Source organism: Leucopleurus acutus, assembly GCF_964270905.1.
Source record: "Leucopleurus acutus genome assembly, chromosome: 8".
Lineage (NCBI taxonomy): Eukaryota > Metazoa > Chordata > Mammalia > Artiodactyla > Delphinidae > Leucopleurus > Leucopleurus acutus.
This window is the reverse complement of record NC_139151.1, coordinates 109,488,951-109,512,117: the sequence shown is the minus strand read 5'-3', so window position 1 is coordinate 109,512,117 and position 23,167 is coordinate 109,488,951. Positions and strand designations below refer to the sequence as shown.

Here is a 23,167-nt window from a genome sequence, read left to right as displayed (position 1 = left end):
CATGCTGAAAGGAATGACAAAGTTGGAGGACTGATACTGTGTGACTTATTACAAAGCTGCAGTAATTAAGACAGCCTGGTTTTGGCAAAAGACGAGATAAATAGATCAATGGAACAGAATAGAGTCCAGAAATAGATCCATACAAATATAGTCAACAGATCTTTGATAAATGAGCAAAGGCAATATGACGGAGAAAGATAGTCTTCTCAACAAACTTCCTGGAACAAGTGGACATCTATAGGCCAAAAAATGACTCTAGACACAGATCTTATACTTTTCACAAGAATTAACTAAAAATTTATCATAGACCAAAACTATAAATCTTCTAGAAGATAACATAAGAGAAAATCTAGGTGAGCTTGGATTTGGTGATGATTTTTTAGCTACAACAACATAAGCACAGCCCCTGAAAGAAAAAAATTGATTAGTTGGACTTTATTAAAATTTTTAAATTCTGCTCTGCTAAATATACTGTAAAGACAATGAAAAGACAAGCCATAGATTAGGAGAAAATATTTCCAAAATATATATTCAATATAGGATTGTGTCCAAAATAAAAAAGGAACTCTTAAAACTCAGTGATAAGAAAACAAATAACCCCAGGAAGGAATGCAGACTGTGACAGGAGAATGTACCTGCCTTACAGTGTGTGAAGCCCCCTCACAGAGGGGCCGGATGAAAGGTGCTGACCTCAGTCACTCTGGAAATGAGTGGGCTCTGTAGGCCTGAAGCCAAAGGGTGTGCACACAGCACTGGGCTCTAGTGGTGAAGTTGTTTCCCATGTGTCCCTGCTGTACACGTGCGCTGGGACTGAACAGGAAAGTACATGGATGGTGGGGGCCAGGATTCTCACCCCGGAGGAGTGGGAGGTTACAGGCGACCGAGGGGAGAATGATCCGTGGATAACAGATGCTGGTTGGAGACGTCAGTGAGAACTCACGTTCGTTTAATGTAGAGACAGGTGGTTACACACAGGAATATTTGTAACGTGTGTGTATGCAAGGTTGGCACGCACATATATTTCTTTGCTTTGTCTGCTGAGGAGGCACAAAGAAACAAGACCGCAGCAGCAATGAACACATCTATCTCCCAGATCTGGGTTTCTAAGACCATTCTCTAACAAAAGGAAGGAACCAGAATTCCTTGAAGAAATGGCTGACCCTAGGACTGGAACTAGAAATATACAGGATGAGCCTGGAGCATCTTGTAGCCGGAAGGTAAGGAGGTGCTCAAAAAAAACAAAACAAAAAACACGAAGATGGGGTGAGTCAAAGGGACACAGGAGCCAACTGACAGAGTTCCCAGCAGCCAGAGCTGGAATAACTTGAGAAACAAAATCAACAAAGTAATATTGTACCATAACCCAAAGCATAAAATACGTATCCATGTGATCACACTGACATACATGATGGAACAAATTCATAAATGGAGAAGAGGCAAATCTCCCATGCTGAGAATTCCAGATAAATTCTGTGAACACTCCACCCCACAGCGGGGAGAGCTGGACTCCCCCCACCCTTAAGTGCAGGCTGTGCATGGGGACCTCCTCCCCGAAAGCACACGACGGAAGGGGGAGGGGGAGTAATTTTACAGCAGAGAAGCCTGACAAGCACACCTCGGCCAGGTGATCACAGCCAGCGTCAACAGCCATAAATTACGTTGATACTATGTACCCTGGACACGGTGTGACGAAAAGGGTCTTTTACCTCGATCGTCTTCATCCTTCAAACCCATACAGTAAGTCTGCTCCACACGAAAGAGTCCCGTTCCGAGAGCGTGTTCATAAGTCCAGTTTGTTCATAAACAAACATTTGTTTCCTTGCAGCCCTGGAGGCTGGTAGTCCAAGATCAGGGAGCCAGTGTGGTCAGCATCTGGTGAGACCCTCTTCCTGGCTGCAGGTGGCTGCCACCTCCGTGTGCACACGGGCTTTCCTTGGGGTGTGCGTGGAGAGCGCGCGAGGGCTCTGGTGTCTCCCTGTAAGAGCATTAACCCCATCAGACCAGGGCCCCACCCTCATGGCCTCATCTAACCCTAATTACCTCCCCAAAGCCCATCTCCAAACGCCATCACATTGGGGGTTAGGGTTTCAGCATGTGAATTTGGGGAGGGGGGACACAAACGTTCAGTCCATGACAAGAAGCCTGACTTAAATCACTGTGACAGAAAGCCACAGACCCCCGACCAATTTCCCGGGCTGAGCTGGTCCACAGACCCAAAGCCTCCTTGGATGAGGGTGAGGCCCATGCCCTTGAGGAAGGACCTTGTCACTCGACCAAAAAGGTACTGTGAATCTTCCTCCGCGCCTTCCTCTGAGGCCCCTCAGGGACACTTACCAGGTGTCTGAGGATGGGGAAGCAAAACCTCAGGCTTCTCAGGGTACCCAAACCACCCCTGTGACCACCAGTCAGAGCAGCGGCTTACGGCGCTCAGGTGATCCACAATGTTTGGGTCATGTCTATCTAACGGTGGGTCCAGGGGCCCCTGGACCCATGTGTGGTCAGCCCCCGTTCCAGAATGCAGTCATCGGAGTGGGTACACACAGCAGCTGGCAGAACCCATGCTGGTTTCCTGTCCCGCAGAGGGAGGGCTATTATGTGGGGAAGGCGGAGGGGAAGCCGCCAGGACCTCCTGGTCCAAGGAAGATAGTGAAGCAAAGCAGTGAGGCCTCCCCGACGGGAGTGCAGAGGTCGGTGCCACGGCAAGGACCTAGGGCCCAGGAGGGGGACTCCCAGCACAGCCCTCTCCTACTGGGCCTGTGCAGCAGACGACAGATAATGACTGCAAAGCTAGTCAGGTGGCAACTCCAACCGCAGCCGCTGTTCCTGACGTGCTTTCGTTGCTGAAGCAAAGCCCCACTGGTTCCCAGCCGGGAGCCCAGCCGTCGAGCGATGGGTCTTTCCATCCCGGCTAGTAGAGACTGTCGGAAGAGCCGGCTTTCAAGAGGCAGCAACACCCCTCCACAGCCTTCCCTCAGAGACAGAGCAACCCCACGTCACACCAAGTCCCTGGGGACCTGGCCCACTGGTCCCTCCCACAGCTGCCGCACTGGTCCTTCCATGGGTGATGCCATGTTGTTCGAACTCGATGAGCAGAACGTAGCAACTACCCTCAGTAGGACAAACATACACCAGAGTGCAAGGTAAACTCCACAAAAAGCCCAGGCCATCTCTGAAATGCCTAGGGGTCCAGCAGCCCAGTGCACACCTAGACGTCCCTCCCCAAGTCGCAGGCAAGTGGCTGCGTGCAGTGCCTTCGACCAGGAAGAAAGAGGCCTGATGCCTGACATGTCTTGCTCCCGGGAGGTGACTTTCACCCCGTGTGGCTGTACCACTCTGACCCTGGAGCTGAGAGGCTCAGAGAAGAGGCAGCCCGGCAGCAGGTCACCCTGCCATAGGGGCCGCACCACCCAGCAGAGCCCGAGGTGCCTGAGTGTGGCCCCGCGGTGTCACAGAGCTCTGCCACGTTCTGAAGATAACCGCCTGGGTACCACGCGCTTGGCCATGAGCCACGGTTATTATACCGCCAGAGCTGCCGTCGTGGGCGGGTGTGTGACCCCCGAGCTGAACGGCCAGGCGCACAGCGGTGCCCTGTCAGTGGAAGTGGCGTGTATGTGATTGCTCTCAAGCAGGTCCCGGAGACCCAAGGAAGTCACATGAGAGTCATGAACGAGCGTGACCGGGTAGCCGTCGCATCGCCTCAGCCCTCCCAACCTGCAGCAAGGCTTCGCGGGGCTTCCCGATGACCAGGTGCCTGAGAAGGAAGGAGCTCAGGCCTGGTTACAGACGGGGCTGCGGGCCTTGCCCAGACGTGGACGGTCAGGGGGTTGCAGGACAGAGACGAGGGTGAGCCCTCAGAGAGGGACAAGCAGTGCCCTGGCTGTTCATGCCGCCTTGCAGGACGAGGTAAGAGGCGGAGACCTACCCTGGGGACGGGCAGTGACTAGCTCTCCAGCTGGCTGGATGCTCGGACACTAGGAAGGGATGTGATTGGAAAACTGGTGACGAGGACGTCTGGGGAAAAGTATGCACACGGACTTCTCTGGGTGTGAACAAAGTATAAAGAATTTGTGTCGCACGAGTGCTGCCTTAGTCGAGGAGGGCCTTAGCATCAGGAGGACAAGGTGGCCATTCTGAGGGCACGTCAGCCTCTTGCCCCGGCACCTCTCGCCCTTGGCCAGTCGGTTTATGAGCCAAGTGGCCGAGGCGGGGGAAGGGAGGCTCTGCACCGCGTCACAACTTGGACATCCGCCCACCAGGGCTTAGCCGGCTGCTGTCACTGCCGAGAGCCCAACTGCCAGACGCAGAGACCAGCATTAGCCCCTCTCCCCTCCCAGGGGCAGCGGCTTGGGGGCAGCGCCTCGTTCGTCCGAGAATAGACACTTCCCTGCCTGCAGTGCTTCTGCCAGAACCGCTCCCCGTGGGCTCACAGAAAGCTGCATCCACCTATGCCGTCCTCCACGCGGCACGACTCCCGACCAGCCACTCACCTCACGGCAGGTAAACTGCATAAGTGGGCCCATGCTCATGGAGTCCACCGGTCCTGCATGTTCCCGTCTCCCCGAAGCAGCCAGCCTGGTAGAACGGTGGACAGAGGGTGGAATGGCCTTTGTGAGACGTGACTATGGAGATGGGTTAATGCTCTCAATCAGCAACCTACGGGGTCTCGCACAGCCAAGGTCCACGGGACCAGCTCTCAAGAGATAGGAATAGCAGTGTTCTACTAACCCAAAGGGTCCACCAGTGAAATGTTTGCTTCCCATCCCTGCAACTCTGGGCTCTGCTTGTCCAGTGGCCTCAGATTCCAAGGGAGGGGTGCATTACGGTGACTAGCTATCCTGGTTTGCCAGGACTTTCCTAGGTTTAAAACTGAGAGTCCCACATCCTAGAATCCCCTCAGTCCCAGGCAAGCCCTAGAGCACATCCACGAGGGGGCATATGTCAGACTGCAGCTGACAGCCACCTGGCCACTGGGGGCTCTTCACACCAGGGCATCGACAGACGCTCACTGCGCCGGCGGGGATGACGGTCATAGAGGGGGGCTGAGCTTTCATGACAGAGCTGGGTAAGCAGGCGACGTCTGGAAGGCAGGAGACACTCCAGGGTGTCTCTGAGTGCCCCTTGGTCCTGGAGTAAACACCAACAGAAAACTAGAACCACCCAAAAGAGGCATAGACCCTTGGGGTCACTCCATCAGACAAAGAGCCATGAGCAGCTGAGGTGGTGGCTGGGGACACGGGGACATGGAGTGCACAGGGGACGCAGGCGCCGGCTACCGCCACGTGGCTGCCGTAGTAACGAGAACCTCATCCTTACCTTCACGCAAGGTACACCTGTACCAGTTCCACCCGCCCTCCTTCCTCCCTGTTCCTCTCCCACCCCTTCTGTCTAACGTATGTTAACAATAGCTGACCTCACATCCCAGTGTTTGTTATGAATGCTCACACACTCTCTCTGAGAGTGTTCAAGTGTTCAACATTCTTAAAGAGAACATATTGTTCAGTTAGAGTCAGTACCACCCAAAGATGGATAAAGTGATGTGAAACGTCCATCAGTCTCTTCTGGAGAGATTAGCCTCTTTTTAGCCAGGATACTTGCATCATATTAAGCAGAAGCATAATTTTGCCTTTGTTTTTATTTGGAAGTTAAGAATGGTTTAAAGTAGAAGTGTGTGGGACTTCCCTCGTAGCGCAGTGGTTAAGAATCCGCCTGTCAATGCAGGGGACATGGGTTTGATCCCTGGTCCGGGAAGATCCCACATGCCGCAGAACAACTAAGCCTGCGTGCCACAACTACTGAGCCCACATGCCACAACTACTGAAGCCCACGCGCTCTACGGCCCACGTGCCGTAACTAATGAGCCCACATGCTGCAACTACAAAAGCCCACGTGCCTAGAGCCCATGCTCCACAACAAGAGAAGCCACCGCAATGAGACGCCTGCTCACCGCAAAGAAGAGTAGCCCCTGATTGCCGCAACAAGAGAAAGCCCACGCGCAGCAACAAAGACCCAAAGCAGCCAAAAAATAAATAAATAAATAGTAGAAGTGTGTGTGTGTGCCGAGTTGCCAAGGAGCCTCTCTGCGAGGGATTCTGTTGCTAAGCTGGGAATACATTTCCCAAGATCCCCTTCCCTGTATGGTTTGGGTCAGAGTTGGGCAAAAGAGGAACTTGTGTGAAGTTGGAGACACAGCAGTGGGTGGTGGCTGCTACTCTCTGAAAAGGCTGTCGTGGCCACACGTGGTCGCTGATGGAGCAGCCGCGTCCAGCAGAGGCAACCTGCCTCTCACTCACTCTCTGCCCCCTGCCCTTCATCCACCTGCTGGCCTCCAGGCCGAAAGAGACCTTCTGGAGCCTCCCAGGCAATAGTGTCCCCAACACTTTCCTCCTGGCACACACTTTCCTTTTTTTTTAACGTTCAAGTAGCTTTCTTTTTTTTTCGCATTTTTAAAGACAATCGACATATTTATTTATTTACCTATTTTGGCCGTGCTGCTGCGGCATGTGGGATCTTAGTTCCCTGACCAGCGATCGAACCCGCATCCCCTGCATTGGAAGCGCAGAGCCTTAACCACTGCACCACGGGGGAAGTCCCTGGCACCCACTTTCTGATGCTTGCTTTCTAAAGATTTCATTTATGTTTCAGATCAGATGTCACTTCCCAAAACAGTGAACCTCTAGTGATCACTCTAGCAGAAGAAACGCTCCCCCTGGACCTCCCTGGTGGTGCAGTGGCTAAGAATCAATGCAGGGGACACGGGTTTGATCCCTGGTCTGGGAAGATCCCACATGCCACAGAGCAACTAAGCCCGTGTGCCACAACTACTGAGCCTGCGCTCTAGAGCCCACGAGCCACAACTACTGAGCCCGCGTATCACAACTACTGAAGTCCACGTGCCTAGAGCCTGTGCTCCACAACAAAAGAAGCCACCGCAATGAGAAGCCCGCGCACCGCAATGAAGAGTAGCCCCCCGCTCGCTGCAACTAGAGAAAAGCCCGTGCAGCAATGAAGACCCAACGCAGCCAAAATAAATAAATTAATTAAATAAAATTTAAAAACCCAACATTTGAAAAAAAAAAAAGAGGAAGAAGAAACCCTCCCCCTCCTCTCTCTAGGCCATCATCGTGTTTTATTGCCTTCACAGCACTTATCACCACTGGAAACTATTGTTTGCTCACGTGTGCCTTTGCCTAGGAAAATAGAAACTCCATGAAAGAAGGGACCGTATCTGCCTTGTTAGATACTTTGCCCCTTAAGTCTCTGGCTCACAAGGACCCCAGGTATCTATTGGCTGAATGGGCACATGGTGGAGGACCAGGGGGCAGAGGGAAAGCAGTGCACACACGGCAACATGGAGATATACATTTGTATATATGAGGTCTGGAGAGACACAATGAGATTTACAGCACAAAACTATTGATATATGTTTAAAATACACACGATGTGATGTATATCTTAATGAATGTGCAGATAACATGGACATGGAAAGGGGATTGGAGGAGGGGAAAAAACAAGAATGGGGTGGGGGAAGGTTTGAAGAGATGTAGGTGTTGCTCACAGGACAGACGACAGATCGACAGAACGGCGGAAAGTGGCCAACTTGATTCTATGCCCCGAGGTCAAAATAAAAGGGAAAAAAGGGTAGTGTGGCCGTGTTAAGACTGCAACTTCCTGGATGATCTTGCCAAGATGAGGTGGGGTCCACGTCCCCTCCTCTCAAGGCTGGGTGGCCTATGACAGCGTGTGGCAGAATTGGCATGCCGTGACTCTCCAGGTGCTTTGCCCTGCTTGCTGGAGCCCAGAGGCCGCTGCCCTGGAGTGGCCGTACCCTGGTGCTCTGGTTAATCATCCTGGCCAAGTCCAACCGTCCCTGCCAAGGCCCTGACACGAGGGTGCAGAAGTCTCCCGGTGAGTCCAGCCCAGCCACCGGAGTCGCCGCCCCCAGCTGGTCACGTCTTCCCACCTGAGGCCCAAGACATCCTGGGGCAGAGGAGAGCTGTCCTGCGGGGCCCTGTCAAAAGTCCCGAACCACAGACTCCAGGAGCTTAACTAACAGTTGCTTTACAACCCTGATGCTGGGTGGCTCGTTACACAATGACAGAAAACTTTAACGGATGGAGGAAGGGACAGAGAGAGGAGTCAGCCGGGCAGCTGGGCAGAGGGAGGGCTGGAGGAGACGACAGGGCAGGCAGAGGTGGCAGTGGCCCAGGCAGGAATGGGAACCAAGTGGGCAAAGTTCAGCATCGGCCCACACTCCCCTCCCACCTTCAGCTCAGCAAGAGCCACACCTTGGACCCCAGGCTCAGGTCAGAAACGGGAGGGCTACATTCCCTCCTGCCCCCTTCCAGACAGCCGGGGCACCTCCTCTCCATCTTCACCCTGCCCTCAGTGGAGGCCGCCAGCTCGCCCCTCTGCTGCCGCTGTCCGCCTGGCAGCCAGCTCAGACCCTGGCCCTCCACGCTAAGTCCTCTGGTGGCTGCGCATGCCCCTCAGGGTGAAGCCAGGTGCTTTTGAGACCCTCATCAGTCTTGTCTGCATGGATCCTGTGCACCCACGCGCCCCCAGCCCCCCTGACCCACCATCATCACCTACCCCACTATGTCTCTCCCCCAAACTTCCTTTTTCTTCTTCCCACGTTGTCTGAGCCCCATTCCTCCTGGCCGCATTCTTAGCAGGAGGCTTACTCCAACTGCAAGCCCAGGCTGCCCGCATCCTTCCCCTCACGTTCCCCAAGCTCCTAGTGTCTCCCCATCACGCGTCCCTACACCCTTGTTCTCCGTGTCCCCACTGTCCCCCGACCCATAGCCTGCTCCTCCCGCGGCCTCCATCACTACACCCCGTGACCCCGAGTCCCTATGTCCCCCGGTCCTATGCACCACTCCTTGTCTCGTGCATTCTCTGCCCCTTGACCCCTGTCCCCGGTTCTTCACTCCTCCCCATACACCGCAGCCCGGGTCCTCCGCAACCCCAGGACCCCGCGTCCCCGCGCTGCGCGGGCCGGCGCGCCCAGGTGGATGCGCGCGCGTTGCGTGGAGACCAGCGGCGGGCACACCCTAACACGCCGGCCCCGCCCCCCGCGCCGTGGATTGGCTCCCCTCAGGCTGGCCGGGCCCGGATTGGCTCGCGCGGCGCGGTGGCCGGGCCCGTTTCACGGTGGGTAGCACCGCAGCGTGGCTGCTGCTCCGTCCCGCCGAGGCCCCCAGGAGCTTGGAGCCCGAGCGGCCAGGCGGGGCCGGGCGGGGACACCGCCGGCAGCAGCTCCGCCGCCCACCCCGTGCCCTCGGCCAAGGGCAGCCCGGGGCCGCGGCCGCACCCTGGGGCCGCGGGCGGCGGACAAAGGGCCATGCAGGGCCGGGGGACGCGGCGCGGGGCGCGCTGGAGCGGGGGGCCGCGGCGGCGCCGCTGAGCGCGGCCCGGGGCGGAGGCGGCCGCGATGCCGTGGTTCCCGGTGAAGAAGATCCGCAAACAGATCAAGCTGCTGCTTTTGCTGCTGCTGCTCACCTGCGCCGCGTGGCTCACGTACGTGCACCTGAGCCTGGTGCGCCAGGGCCGCGCGCTGCGCCAGCGGCTGGGCTACGGGCGAGGTACGGGAGGGGGCGCGCGCCCTGGGGGCGGGGGGCGGTGAGGGTCGCGAGCAACGCGGGTCCCGGGCCCTCCCATTGCGCCCAGGCCTCGGCGTGGGTCAGACCCGCCCGGAGACCCCGTCCGCGCTTCCCAGCTCGGCGACATTGGGGCAGGGGGCGCGGTTCGGCTCAGCCCGGCCAGAACGCCGATGACGTCAGCAGTGACGTGCGCGACCCTCTTGGGGAGCGTCCCCGAACCCCGGCGGATGCCGGGGTCTGGCCTGGAGCGGGTAGTGAGTGACGGGGTTAACGGTGGGCTCCTGGGGAGATCTCCGCTACCGGGCCCTGCATGCTGGGATTTCCGAGAGGCCAAGTCTGGCTGCGCCTCCGACACGTGCCTGCTTAGCAGAGCCTCGGTTTTCGCATCTGCTGGGGAGGGGCAGAGACCCAACCTCAGAACGGAGAGAGAGGGGACTGGCGGGAGGGAGCTGACCCTTGCAGTTGGAACGCTTCCTGGAGGAGGTGCCCTAGGTAAACCTGTGATCAGGGACTGAGACGCTTGTGTGTTGAGGCGGGGTGAGGCATAGGGATAGGGACCCAGCTTGGGGAGCACCGAACGGCCTGGAGTGAACTCTCCCAGGCTCCTCGAGCTCACGCTCTAGTGGGGACAGACAGTGAACCCACAAATCAGGTCCTGGTGAGCGATGTGGGGAAGAGTTGGGGAGGAGTCCTGCCACTTTAGCTAGGGGGATCCCAGAGGGCCTCTTGGAGGTGGTGACTTTTGACACACACTTGGAAGAGGAGGAGTAGAGTGCTGGGGGGGGGGGGCGGAGGGGCGGTGATGAGAGAGAGAAGGAAGCACCTCAGGGCAGGGATGGTCCCAGCCAAGCTGCTCCTGGCCCTTCTCAAGGAAGAGAGGTGTCCTTAGGATGGGTGGTGAGAATCTTGCTTCCCAGAGACTCAGAACCATGATCTTGCCCCATGAAGTCCTGGGCCACCCCACCAAGGGGTCCAGAGTTCCCTGTTCAGCCCCACAGCTGGCACCACAGACACCCCAGGCCAGGGGTCACAGGCTTGTCCCACCCCACCCCACCCCGAGAGTCCACGCATCTCACAGCTACCACACCCTCTAGGGGCCCCTAGCACTGTTCAGTCCCTCATAGAGGCCCCCCAGCTACCATCAAATAAGGCAGGACCCCGGAGCGTGACCCAGTGACACAGACGTGACCAGCCTCCTGCTCAGCTGCCCTGTGTTTTCTGAGCAACCACAGTCCTCCCTAGCCTGACTTCCCGGGCAGCCGGGGAGCCTAACTCGGCAACCGCGAGGGGGCGGAGGTGTGGGAACCCCACTTCTGAGGCCTCCTCTGCTCTCAGCTGGACCAGCGAGGAAGTTGTCCTTGCTGCTCCTCGGTGGGCAGGAGCTGTTCAAGGTTATGGAAGATCAAACCCTCAAGCAGCTCCTGCCAGGAGCAGACCCAGCCGGGGCTCTCGCCCCCGGGGCTGCAGCCCCGCCTCCTGTCCCGCTACCTGGGCTCCCACCAGGGCAGGGCTTGTGGGAAGCTGAGCAGCTGGACATGTCTGAGGCCCTTCTGACTGTCCTGTCAGCACTGTGTTCACTCCCACCAGAAAGGCTACCTTCCCGGGGTCCAGCAGCCTGCGCAGGCAGAGGTGCTGGCAGCCAGGAGGCAGGAGGCCCGTGTGGATCTCGCTGTGCTGGGGCTCAGCCCCTGCAGGACAGTGATGGCATCCTGGCTTGGGACCCCACTGTGGAAGGTTCCCAGTACCCACAGAGTTACCTTTGTGGGCAGGGAGCATCAGGGCCAGGCTGTGGGGATTTGGCCGGGAGCCTCTTAGGGGCTCACCTCCCAGCTGGACAGGTGACAGTGATTGGGGGGGAGAAGCAAGTGGGCAGGCACCACCGGAGCCTCACAGGCACGAGACCGCGGGCAGCCCCCTCCCCCAGAGAAAGGGCCCAGGCCAACTGTGTCAGTCCGGGAATCTAGCTCCTGGGGTCTGGATCGAGGGACGGGCATAGACTTTGAAGGCCAGGCTTGGCCCTGGAGGAGAGGGGTTCCTGGATGGGGGGTCCCCGGATGGGAGCACCAGGGGAGGCAGACGTGGCGCACAGTGAAGCCTTGCCTTCGGAGGCTCAGATCCCAGGGTATGGAACCCCAGGCCCACAGCTTAGGGAGGAGGTCTGGGAAGCAGAGGGAGGCAGGGGTGTGGAGGTGGTCTGCCCCAGGCGTGGGGAGTTAGGGGGGTGCCAAGCTCTAGAGGTGTCCACAGAAGGGATCCCCAGGGGGACAGTCTCCCTCCGGGGCCGCCTTGGCCCCATGTCCTCTGGAAGCTGGACCAGAGTGCCAATCCCTCCTCTGCCCAGGTGGGTACCAGGGCTCCTTTGGTCCTGAGCCCTGGCCTCAAGGGCAGCAGGTGGCACACGTGCCATGGGCCGGGGCTGGCGTAGCCTCAAGACCACAAGACCAGCTCACCTGACAACAAACTCCAGCACTAACCTTTGGCTCTCAGTTCTGGTAAAGGAGTCAGACACCAAACACTCCAGCACACAGGAAAAGTGCTGAGGGCACAGAGCAATCCTGGGGGCCTTCCTGGAGGCAGAGTCACTGATGACAACAGCCCCACGGGTGTGTGTGTGCAAGCATATGTGCTAGCATGTGCACACACATAACTGCTCCCTCATGCCAGTGGGGGCTGGGAAAAGCCAGGTGGGGGACTCAGGCAGGGGCCGTCCCCATGGAGGTGGGATGTGGGAGAAGGGCCCAGCCGAGAGCACTTCCAGCTGTAGGGTGGGGCATCGGGTAGCATGAAGGGGCAGACGTGGGGAGGGAGGGCTTCAGTGGAGACACCACCGGCCATCCTGACCCCAGCTGACCCCAGCGGCAGGGGCTGTGGCCTTGGAGAGCCTGGACCCCAGCCCCGCCTCATGTGCCGCCTACAGATGGTGAGAAGCTGAGCGGTGTGACAGATGGCCGGGGCATCCGGGCTGCACTGTCCACACAGAGGGCAGAGGACTCCAGCGAGAGCCGTGAGGAGGAGCGGGTGGTGAGCAGGGCTGCGGGGAAGAACACCACAGCACACACGAGACCCAAGGCCAGTCCTGTGCCGGTGGCCTCAGGACCTGTAGGCCGTGAGGACACAGCAGCACACTGTGCTCCACCACGGAGCGTGGCCCCAGCCTGGGTGGACGCATCTGGTGCATGTGGGGTGGCCAAGGGTCTGCTCGGGTGGGTGTGCACGGCCGGGGCGTGATGGAGTCAGGGCTTCGTGGCTGCACGTGGAAGGGATCTCTGTGAAGTGAGCCGGCGGGTGTGGCGGGCTGTGTCGCGCGCTGTGTCTGGTGCGCGTGCGTGTGGCTGTGGGGCTTCTTCCTGCCCTCACGTTCCTCAGCTTTGACCCTGGTGCCCCTTCTCTCCCGTAGCCCGAAGGTCGGGACCCAGATGCGCTGTTTCCCTGGGGGGCTGGAAGGCCACTGTCGCTCAACCTCACCCGTCAGGCGCCCTCGTGGCGGGAGGAGGTGAGCTCTGCTCAGCGGCTCGGCCTTGGGGAGGGCCGGGGGCAGCTGTGCAGAAGGTAAGCCCTCCTCCCACCCCCAGTACAAGGGGCAGGTGAACCTGCACGTGTTCGAGGACTGGTGCGGGGGCGCCGTGGGCCATCTGAGGAGGAACTTGCACTTCCCGCTCTTCCCTCATGTGAGTGCTGGGGTGGGGGGCGGCTGGCCCGCAGGTGGGCGGGGGCCTTGACATCAGAGGCCGCTGCCCCCCCAGACTCGAACCACCGTGAAGAAGCTGGCTGTGTCCCCCAAGTGGAAGAACTACGGCCTCCGGATTTTCGGCTTCATCCACCCGGCGAGAGATGGTGCGGGGACGGGGGTGTTGGGGGGCAGGGTGTCATGAAGCCCCCACCGACCCCTGAGCCCTGTCCTGTGGCCTAGGAGATGTCCAGTTCTCCGTGGCTTCGGATGACAACTCTGAGTTCTGGCTGAGCCCAACCGAGAGCCCGGCGGGTGCCCAGCTGGTGGCCTTTGTGGGCAAGGTACCCCCACGCGCAGCCCAGCCCCTCCATCCACACCCCTTGTCTTCGTGGGCCTCCTGCGGCTTGGTCACCTGTCCCCTCCAGCTTCTCAGGAGTGGGGACTGGATGGGGCTGGTGCCCCAAGGAGAGGGTGAGCCCCCTGCCCCTTCTCTGTTACCCTCCAGACTGGTTCGGAGTGGACAGCACCTGGAGAATTCACCAAGTTCAGCTCCCAGGTGTCCAAGCCCAGGCGGTGAGTGACTGTGGGAGTGTGTGCATGAGTGCGTACCCGTGTGTGTGTCTGTGTGTGAGGACTGGGTGACACGTGCATGCGTGAAGCCGCTGTTGCTATGCTACCCCCTCAAGCCCCGCCTCCTGTAGGCTCCCCATCTGTTTGGGGCTTCTGGGGCACGGCGGGCCCGCCCCCTCACTCCTCCTGTCCCCAGGCTCATGGCCTCCCGGAGGTACTACTTTGAGCTACTGCACAAGCAGGATGACCGCGGCTCGGACCACGTGGAAGTGGGCGTGAGTGCGGCTGCCCTCTGAGGGCTTCTGGAGACCCCACCTCCCCTGCCCTGCCCTCCTCTTTCCGGCCACTCCCCGCAGGACAACGATGTGGACCCCGCCCGCCCCCCCAGAGAAGCTTCCCCTCTAGCTGACAAAGCAGGTGCTCAGGGGCGGGGCTTGTGCTCACAGAGGAAGCGACCCTTGAGCAGGTTCTTGAGAGCTGAGAGACATTCACAGGGAGACCAGTGAGGAGAGAATCTGGGGTGCAAAGATGAATTCCAGGTCTCGAGAACAGCAGAGGAATGGAACCACCTGGAGTCTCCTGGAACTCCAAGCAGTCTGGTGGCCAGATCCAGCAGGGCTTCCTCCTAAGGACGAGGCAACTGGATCTGCATTTCAGGGAAAACCCTCTGGCCACTGCCTGTTGGGAGGGATTTTCGTGGGTGGCCATCCATCGGTCCCTGAACCAGGGAGGTGGGAATAGAAGAAGTGGAAGGTCCGGGGGAGGGTGGGGGGGCGGCGGGGGGAGATGCCCAGCGACTGAGAGCCTGAGCCTGGCTGGGTGTGGGGTGATGACCAGGGTGGGCTAGGGGGTGGTGGGAGGTTGCAGGTGTCTAGTTTGTGTGTGGTGGGTATCACCCCAGCTCAGCTTAGCAGAGGGCCCAGACTGCAGATGCAGATTTGGGGTGATCTTGTGGAAGCCGGGGGAGTGACTAAGGGCCCAGGATGAGCTGGGAAGGGAAGAGGGCCTGGGACAGCCCCCAGGAAGCCCAACATGAGAGCGGTGGGGGAGGGAGAGTCTGCAAGGGAGACTGGGAAGGCACAGCCACAGAAGTGGGGGAAGTGGGGATGGGGAGGTCCAGCGGGGAGCTGGGGGGCCAGCTCTGACCTCCAGAAGGGCAGTGTCTGCAGAACCGGGGGGAGGTGGGGGCAGAGGCCATAACCAGAAGGTCCGGAAGCACCCAGGGTGTCAGGAAAGGCATCCTCACCTGCCTCCAGGGACCCCAGCCTTCTAGGCCTCTCCAGCTTCCCTGCTGTGCCTTCTCAGGACTGCTCTCCCATCCACCCCCCCCACCCCAAGCTTCCTGCGTCCGTGAAGGGGTTGCCCCTACTAGTTCCCCAGCCCCACGTCAGGGAAGATTCACTCCTCCCTGACCCAGCTGTGTTCCCACCTTGACCCCCATCCTTTGGCCCTGACCACCCTCTCCAACCCCCAGTGGCGAGCCTTCCTGCCGGGTCTGAAGTTCGAGGTCATAGGCTCTGCTCACATCTCCCTGTACACAGGTGCGGAGCCCAGTGCCTCTGTGGGGAAAGGGGAGGGCTCCTGATGGGCGGTCTCTTTGGGGTGGTGTCTGGATATGGGTGAGGAGGGATCTCTAGGAACTCCTGGGGTCCCCACACATCCTCTGCCCCTAGATGAGTCAGCCCTGAAGATGGACCACGTGGCCCACGTGCCCCAGTCTCCAGCCAGCCACGTTGGGGGGCGCCTGCTGCAGGAGGAGCCCAGAGCTGACATGCTGCGGCCCGATCCCCGAGACACCTTCTTCCTCAGTGAGAGGAGGACCCCCGGGGTGGGGTGGGGGGCGGGGTGGGGCAGGGCAGGGGTTCCAGGTCACAATGTGACCACGCCTCCCGTAGCGCCTCGGGTGGAGCCCTGGAGTCTGGAGAATGTGCTGGAGCCCTGCACCTACGCCCCCACCTACGTCGTCAAGGACTTTCCCATCGCAAGATACCAGGGACTGCAGTTTGTAAGTGCCCCTCACCAAGGTCTTCCCTGAGACCCAGGCCTCCCTCTTCCCAGGGTCCCCGGAGCCTCCTCCAGGCCCTCTGGAAGACGCCCCAACCTGAGCCCTCTGCCCGCCCCAGGTGTACCTGTCCTTCGTTTATCCCAATGACCACACACGCCTGACTCACATGGAGACGGACAACAAGTGCTTCTACCGCGAGTCGCCGCTGTATCTGGAAAGGTGGGTGGGTGGTGCCCAAGGAGGAATGGGCGGGGCCTCGGCCGAGCCTGGTCTCTGACGCCCCGCCCCTGCCCCAGGTTTGGGTTCTACAAATACATGAAGATGGACCGGGAGGAGGGGGAGGAAGACGAAGAGGAGGAGGTGCAGCGCCGAGCCTTCCTCTTCCTCAACCCAGACGGTGAGTGCCTCCCGCGCCCCCCACCCCCTCAGCTGGGCCCGCCCTGGCGCAGCAGCTCACCCCGCCCGCGCTGCCCACAGACTTCCTGGACGACGAGGACGATGGGGAGCTGCTCGACGGTCTGGAGCCCACCGAGGCGCCCGGAACGCAGGGCGGCCGCCGGCTCGCGGCCCCCACCGAGGCCCCGGCCACTCCTGCCCTGCCAACGCCTCCCGCCCCCCTGGGCCGGCCGACCCCCCGGCGCTCGCGGGCGCTGAGCTGGGCCGCCCGCCCCCTTCCCCTCTTCTGGGGCCGTGCCCCTCCCCCCCGCCCAGCAGCCGCGGCGGAGCGGCCCCCGAAGGTGTACGTCACGCGGGTGCGGCCGGGACTGCGGGTCCCGCCCCAGGCCCCGGCACCGCTCAGCCCACGCGGCCCTCCCCGGCCACCTTTCCCTGGCGTCTTCCTGCGCCCCAGACCCCTACCCAGGGTGCAGCTGCGCGCGCGCCCACGCCCACCCCGGGCTCGAGGCCGCAGGACCGGCGGCCCCCAGGCCGCAAAGCTGAGGCCCCCGGCCCCGGCGCCGACCACCCAGGGGAGCCGAGAGGGCCAGGCACGCGAGCCGGGACTCACGGCCCCCACCACGGACTCGAACTATTCGTCCGAAGCGCAGCCCGTGACCTCCTTCCTGAGCTTGTCCCAGGTGCCCGGGGAGAATGAGGAAGAGGAGGAAGGGGACGACGAGGAAGGGGCGCAGGGCGAAGAGGCTGCGTTGGAGGACAGCGAAGAGAAGGCCGGCGCGGTGCGCGGCCGCTGGCGGGAGGACGCTGTCAACTGGCAGCGCACGTTCAGCGTGGGCAGCGTGGACTTCGAGGTGCTGCGCTCGGACTGGAACGACCTGCGCTGCAATGTGTCGGGGAATCTGCAGCTGCAGGAGGCCGAGGCCGTGGACGTGGTGGCTCAGTACATGGAGCGTCTCAACGCGCGCCATGGAGGGTACGAGGGAGGGGCGCGCATGGAAAGGGACGGCCTTGGCCTCCATGGGACCCTCAGACTTCCCCAGGGTTTAACGGGGCACTGCTCTGGGAATGGTACACGCCCCCCTCCCCCCCGCCCCCCCGGAAGTGTCTTCTCACCCTTCTGGGGCCCCTTACTGCTCAGGGCCCCCGTCCTGTGCTAGGAGCCTTTCTCCCATCACTCAGGGCTGGCTCCCCTGTCCTGCACCTCCAAACCCCACACCTATTACCTTGGACCTGGACCTGAGGATGGATCTGAGCCACCCAGGTCTCTTCCAGATAGAGACACGCACGAAGGTCAAGCTAAGAACCCCTGGATCCCTCTCCCCACTGGCACCTCGCTGGCTGGGGTCTTGGTCCTCAGGGGAGGGCTCAGGGTTCCTGCCCCACTGGCCCTTCTGGTCTCCCCCAGGCCCCAGGAATCCAGTCTTGTCTCCACCCCAAGCAGGTATGGGGGTTGGAGAGTGGGGGCCCCAATTTGACCTGAGGGGAGGCCCTGAGGGGTTCTCAGAGCTGTGCTGAGTCCTTAAGTAGGGGCAGGACCTTCAGAGACAGGCAAAGGCTGGCCAGGAGGCTGGTGGGCAGAGGACAGGCCTCATGGGCCTTGAAGGCCAGGTGCAGGAGTCATTCTTCTTGCCTCCGATACACACAGTTTGGAGCAGGACACAGGTTTGGCCCATCTGGTTCATAGACAAGCATGTGGCTGTGTTGGAGAGGAGGGGGTGGAAGGGGGAGCCCATGACTGACAGGCTTGGTCCAGGGCAGCAATGGGATGGCCTGGACCCTTGGCAGGGGCTGGGGTAGATTGATTCTAGGTGGCTGAGAAGGCAAGCCTGCGCTTGGCTCTGAGCTTCCTGAGAGCAGCTCATCGTCCCATGGGCATGAGGGGACCTGTCCAGCAGAAAGGTCATGGCTGCAGCCCCACCTTCCCTGAGCCGTGCAAGGGTGTGGGTGGCCCCAAGGAATGAGAGCACAGACCCAGAGCATTTGGGGCAGAAAGTCCCTGATACTTGAGAGCATGGTGGGGATGGGCAGGGGGTGAAGGGAGGAATCTAGACCCCTGGGAGGTCACACCGGTAGGCTCCGAGGGTGAGGGATACTGGCTGCAAAGGTGGATGGGGGGGGGGGGGGACGTGCGGCAGAAGGGAGAGTGACCTAGTCAACGGCAGGGCCCTATCTTCCCAGGCCAGGGCTGGGGAAGAGCCAGTGGCGGAAGGACCGGAGGCTTCTTCCCCAGAGATCAGGGCAGCCCCTGCGCTGGTGCTGGGGGGGGGCAAAAATGAGGCTTCTCAGAGGAGGCACCCAGGACCTTGGAGAGGAGAGCGGGGAGCCTGGGGCGAGCATCCAGGCAGGGGACACGTAGGGCAAAGACCCCACGGGAAGGGGCAGCTTGCGTATCTAACCTGACGGGGTATTGAGGCCACAAGGTAGACACCGTTTACCGGCTTAGAATTCAGACGTCTGAGCCTCGGCCGTGGGCCGTGGGCGCCCCTAAAGGTTTCTGAGCGTACAGCTGTGGACAGGGGTGGTGGCACCGAGGAGAGGACTGGCCTGGGCTTGGGGACGCCTCCCTTGTGGGCTGCCCCACGGAGAGGGAGCCCCGGTGTGTGGGCCTGCCTTCTGAGAAGGGAGCTCCCCAGCAGGCCTTGTGGTGTGGTGGGGGACGGGGGACGTGCGGCACCCCACCCCAAGTCACCTGAGTGGCCACCTCGTTTCTGCGGCTGGGGGCGGCTTGTGGGAAGAATGGGGTTGGAGTCGTGGGCGCAGCCTCGGAGCCCGAGGGGGCTGACTGGGTCCCGCCCCGCAGGCGGTACGCTCTTCTGCGCATCGTGAACGTGGAGAAGCGCCGGGACTCGGCGCGGGGAAGCCGATTCCTCCTGGAGCTGGAGCTCCAGGAGCGCGGTGGGCGCCGGCTGCGCCTGTCTGAGTACGTCTTCCTGCGCCTGCCCCGGGTACGTGCCGGCGACACAGATGGAGACGGGGAGAGTCCTGAGCCCGCTCCAGCTGTCTCCCCAGCCGCCTCCGTGCACCCCGACAGCCGCCCAGAGCTGTGCCGGCCACTGCGCCTGGCCTGGCGCCAGGATGTGATGGTGCACTTCATCGTGCCAGGTGCGTGGGAGTGGGGCTGGCCAGCCAGCCACCTGGGATTGTGGGGGGGTGGGGGGTAGGGGGCCTTGTCCAGCAGGCCTTATGGGGAGGGGGGGAGTGCCACCGGTCCTGGGCAGGGTACCGCCAGGTCGGGTCCAGGTGGGTTCAGTATCCCCATCCTCCTCCAGTGAAGAACCAGGCGCGCTGGGTGGTACAGTTCCTGGCAGACATGGCTGCGCTGCACGTCCGTACAGGGGACTCTCGCTTCAGTGTCATCCTGGTGGACTTTGAGAGCGAGGACATGGATGTGGAGAGGGCCCTCCGCGCGGCGCCACTGCCCAGGTAACGGCCCCCACCTCCCGGGGCGGGCCAGGTGCAGCTTCCCTCTTCCCGGACAGGCATGGGTTTTCCTGCCCCAAAAACAGGTGGCTATGCCTTCCCGCCCCATATCCCCTTCCTCCCCCAGATACCAATACCTAAGGCGAAGCGGGAACTTTGAGCGCTCCGCGGGGTTGCAAGCTGGAGTGGCCGCGGTGGAGGTGCGTGGGCAGGATGGTGTGGGTGGAGAGAATGAGATGGGGGGCGGGGGGGCCCTTCCGGAGGAGAGGGCGAGGCTCAGACCTCCCCGCTGTCTCCAGGATGCCAGCAGCATCGTTTTCCTCTGCGACCTGCACATCCACTTCCCCCCCAGCATCCTGGATGGCATCCGCAAGCACTGCGTGGAGGGCAAGCTGGCCTTTGCGCCTGTGGTCATGCGGCTGGGCTGCGGGAGCTCGCCAGGGGACCCTCACGGTAATGCCCTGAATGCCCCTCGGTAACGTCAGGGGTCCCACCCATGCCAGGGCAAAACCCAGGCCCCCAGGGGCCTCCCAACCCGCAAGGGAGGCCTAGGGCCCCATCAATGCCCCTTATAACGCCTGGGACTCCTTGTGGCCTCTAGGACCCCCAGAGTGCCCAGGACCTCAAGTCCTCCCCCCAGTAACCCCAGGGCCATGCTCGGCCCCTAGGAACCTTCTCCAACACCCAAGTCATGCACAGGCCTCCCAGGTTATGACCAACACATTGGAGTGAGCCCGAGAGCCCTCCTGAGGAAGGGCTTGCAGGACCTGGCGTCTGAAGGGCACCCCATCCCCGCCAGGTTACTGGGAGGTGAACGGCTTCGGCCTCTTTGGGATCTACAAGTCCGACTTCGACCGCGTTGGAGGCATGAACACCGAGGAGTTCCGGGACCAGTGGGGAGGCGAGGACTGGGAACTTTTGGACAGGTGACCACCTCCCCCCAGCGGAGACTGCGACTTCCACATCCTCCGCCTGTGGGTGGGAGGGGCCTCACGTGCTGACGGGACTCTGCTTTCCTCCCCCTCCGACCCCCAGATCTAGGCCTAGAGAGCTCTTTGGACCCCACCCCACTCCCCTAAACCCCTTCCCAGCTCCAGGATCCTACAGACTCGGGGAAGCCCTTGAACCAGCTCTGCCCCCAGACCCTGCAGGCCTCTCCTGGGTCCCTCTCCTCTTGCTGGGCTTGGACAGTAGTGGAAGCCCTGACACCCCAGGCCCTGGACCAGGGGCGTGAGCTCTTCCATTCCAGCCCACCCCCAGGGTTCTGTAGTCTAGGGGCAGCCCTGACAGGCATGCCCTCCCCCTGCAGCCCCATTCACCCCCGTACCCCCAGTCTGGATCACCCCCCAAAGGTCCTCTGGGCCGAGGGGCAGCCTTGACTCGCCCTCCCCACCCAGGGTCCTGCAGGCAGGGCTGGAGGTGGAGCGGCTCCGAGTGCGGAACTTCTACCACCACTTCCACTCCAAGCGCGGGATGTGGGGCGTGCACAGCCGCAAGGCCGCCCGCAAGGAGGCCCCTTGAGGACCAGCGACCCCTCCCAGCCCCGGCTGCTGTCCTGCCGTGGCAGCTGGAGGCCAGGCTCTGAGCCTGGACCCTGGGGACCCAGCGGGGCTCATCCGGGGGCACAGCCACCACCCGTGCCTGCCCCTCTCTGGCCCCCCAGGCTGCTGCCCCCTCTGTGGCCGCCCCGCCCCCCAGAGAGGCGGCCGTCGTAGCCGGCGGGGCCTGGGCTTGCCCCCCATGCCCTGTGCGATGATTTCTGTGAAATTTTGCCGTAGCAATGACATTGTTTCAGGATTTCCAAGAGTTCTGTCTGTTCCGTTTTTTATTCAGAATGAAATGAAATATTTTTTTTAGTTCTGACTCATCCTCTGGGCCTGGTTCTCTTGGGAGGGCAGAGGTGGGCCTGGGCGGCAGCAAGAGACCCTGCACCCGCAGTGGCCCTGGGCACTGCCTGCTGCTGACTCCCTTTCCTGACCTGAGCTGCAGCCGCCGTGCTGACCGCACCTTTCTCCACCCTCGAGACCACTCACCTCTTCCCGCACTTTCCCTTTGAGCTTCTGTATCGGGCCCTGGAGGCAAGGGGGTTGGGGACCCTTCCTCACCACCCTGTGCGTGGAGCCGCCAGTCACCAGCGTGGCATGAGGCCTTTCCACCTGCGACCGTCTGCTTAGTCCCCTTTGTTGTGAAAACAGACCTTGGATGTCAGTCCTGCGTCACCCTCAAGGATGTGGGAACACTAGGCACCCCGGGGTGGCGGGTGACATGCTACAACCAGGTTGGGGTATAGTTAGGACTCAGTTGCCATAAATGGAAAGCCCAATGCACGCTGGTTTAAACACAACGGGGGGTTTGCTTGACTTGTCTCGTGGAAGTCCGGGGTCAGGAGCCCTCTGGAGAGTCAGACGGGCTGCATGATGCTGTCGAGGGCCCCCCCTTCCCTGGGGTCCCAGTCACGGCAGGGAGGCCAGTGCTCTGCCTGGCACCGGGCGCGCCTGCCCATATGAGTTCCTTGCAGCTGCTGTAACAGATTTCCACAAACAAAATGCAATTTCCTGTCTCACGGCTCTGGAGGTCGGAAGTCCTAAAATCGAGGTTTCCACAGGCTTGCGCCCCTTCTGGGGCCTTTAGGACTGAATCTGCTTCCCTCCTTCCCCAGCTCCTGGAGGCCACCTGGACTTCCTTGCTCATGACCTCTTCCTCCATCCTCAAAGCCAGCAGCTCACCATTTTCATATCACTCTCCCTGTCTCTCTCACACCTCTACTACCATCGTCACATCTCCTTCTCCGGCTCTGACCCTCCTGCCTCCCTCTTACAAGGACCCCTGGGATGACCCTGGACCCACCCGCATAACCGAGGATAATCGCTCCATCCCAAGCAACATCCTTTGCTTAATCTGCGAAGTCCGCCTTGCCGTGGAGGTGGCAGCCACGGGTCCTGGGCATCAGGGCGTGGGCATCTTTGGGAATTTTACTCTGTACTGCCTCATTCTGTGGGAAGGCAGCACGTCCGCCCAGCACTCCACACAATCCTCGCAAGGTTTACCTTGCCACGAGCACAGGGCAGCAGGGAGGATTTCAGGGAAAGAGAAACCAGATGGACACTCCAGTCGGGCCCTGAGAAGACCCTAGAGATGGCCCGGGGCATTCAGCTCTGTGGCTGCTGACCAGGGCAGCCCGCGGGTGTCTGTGAACACTAAGTCACTCGTGACCTGAGTCCTGCTGGTGCCCGCAGGGTGGAGGACACAGCTAACCTGCCACACACCTACTCAGAAGTTACCAGATGCCCCAGCTCATACTGCCCACTCCTCCCTAAGTATCTAGTTCGGAAGAAATGATCCCCAGATACAGATGTTAGTAACAAGAAAAGAACTAGCACTGGAATTAAGAATATATACTCCAGGGCTTCCCTGGTGGCACAGTGGTTGAGAGTCCGCCTGCCGATGCAGGGGACGCGGGTTCGTGCCCCGGTCCGGGAGGATCCCACATGCCGCGAAGCGGCTGGG

General features: G+C 60.8%; 1 protein-coding gene across 1 annotated transcript; it reads left to right on the top strand.

The window, feature by feature from the left end:
• Nucleotides 1-9,011: 9,011 nt before the first annotated feature.
• Nucleotides 9,012-21,181, top strand: B4GALNT4 (beta-1,4-N-acetyl-galactosaminyltransferase 4; the record flags this gene model as incomplete). Its single annotated transcript, XM_082843773.1, has 20 exons — nt 9,012-9,581; nt 12,517-12,620; nt 12,997-13,092; nt 13,172-13,267; nt 13,343-13,433; nt 13,510-13,610; nt 13,775-13,842; nt 14,036-14,114; nt 15,314-15,380; nt 15,513-15,647; nt 15,735-15,844; nt 15,963-16,063; nt 16,141-16,241; nt 16,322-17,213; nt 19,041-19,342; nt 19,510-19,663; nt 19,788-19,860; nt 19,960-20,113; nt 20,460-20,586; nt 21,058-21,181. The coding sequence occupies exons 1-20, from the start codon at nt 9,431-9,433 to the stop codon at nt 21,179-21,181; spliced, it is 3,126 nt and encodes a 1,041-aa protein (XP_082699899.1). The 5' UTR covers nt 9,012-9,430.
• Between the last annotated feature and the right edge of the window lie 1,986 nt (nt 21,182-23,167).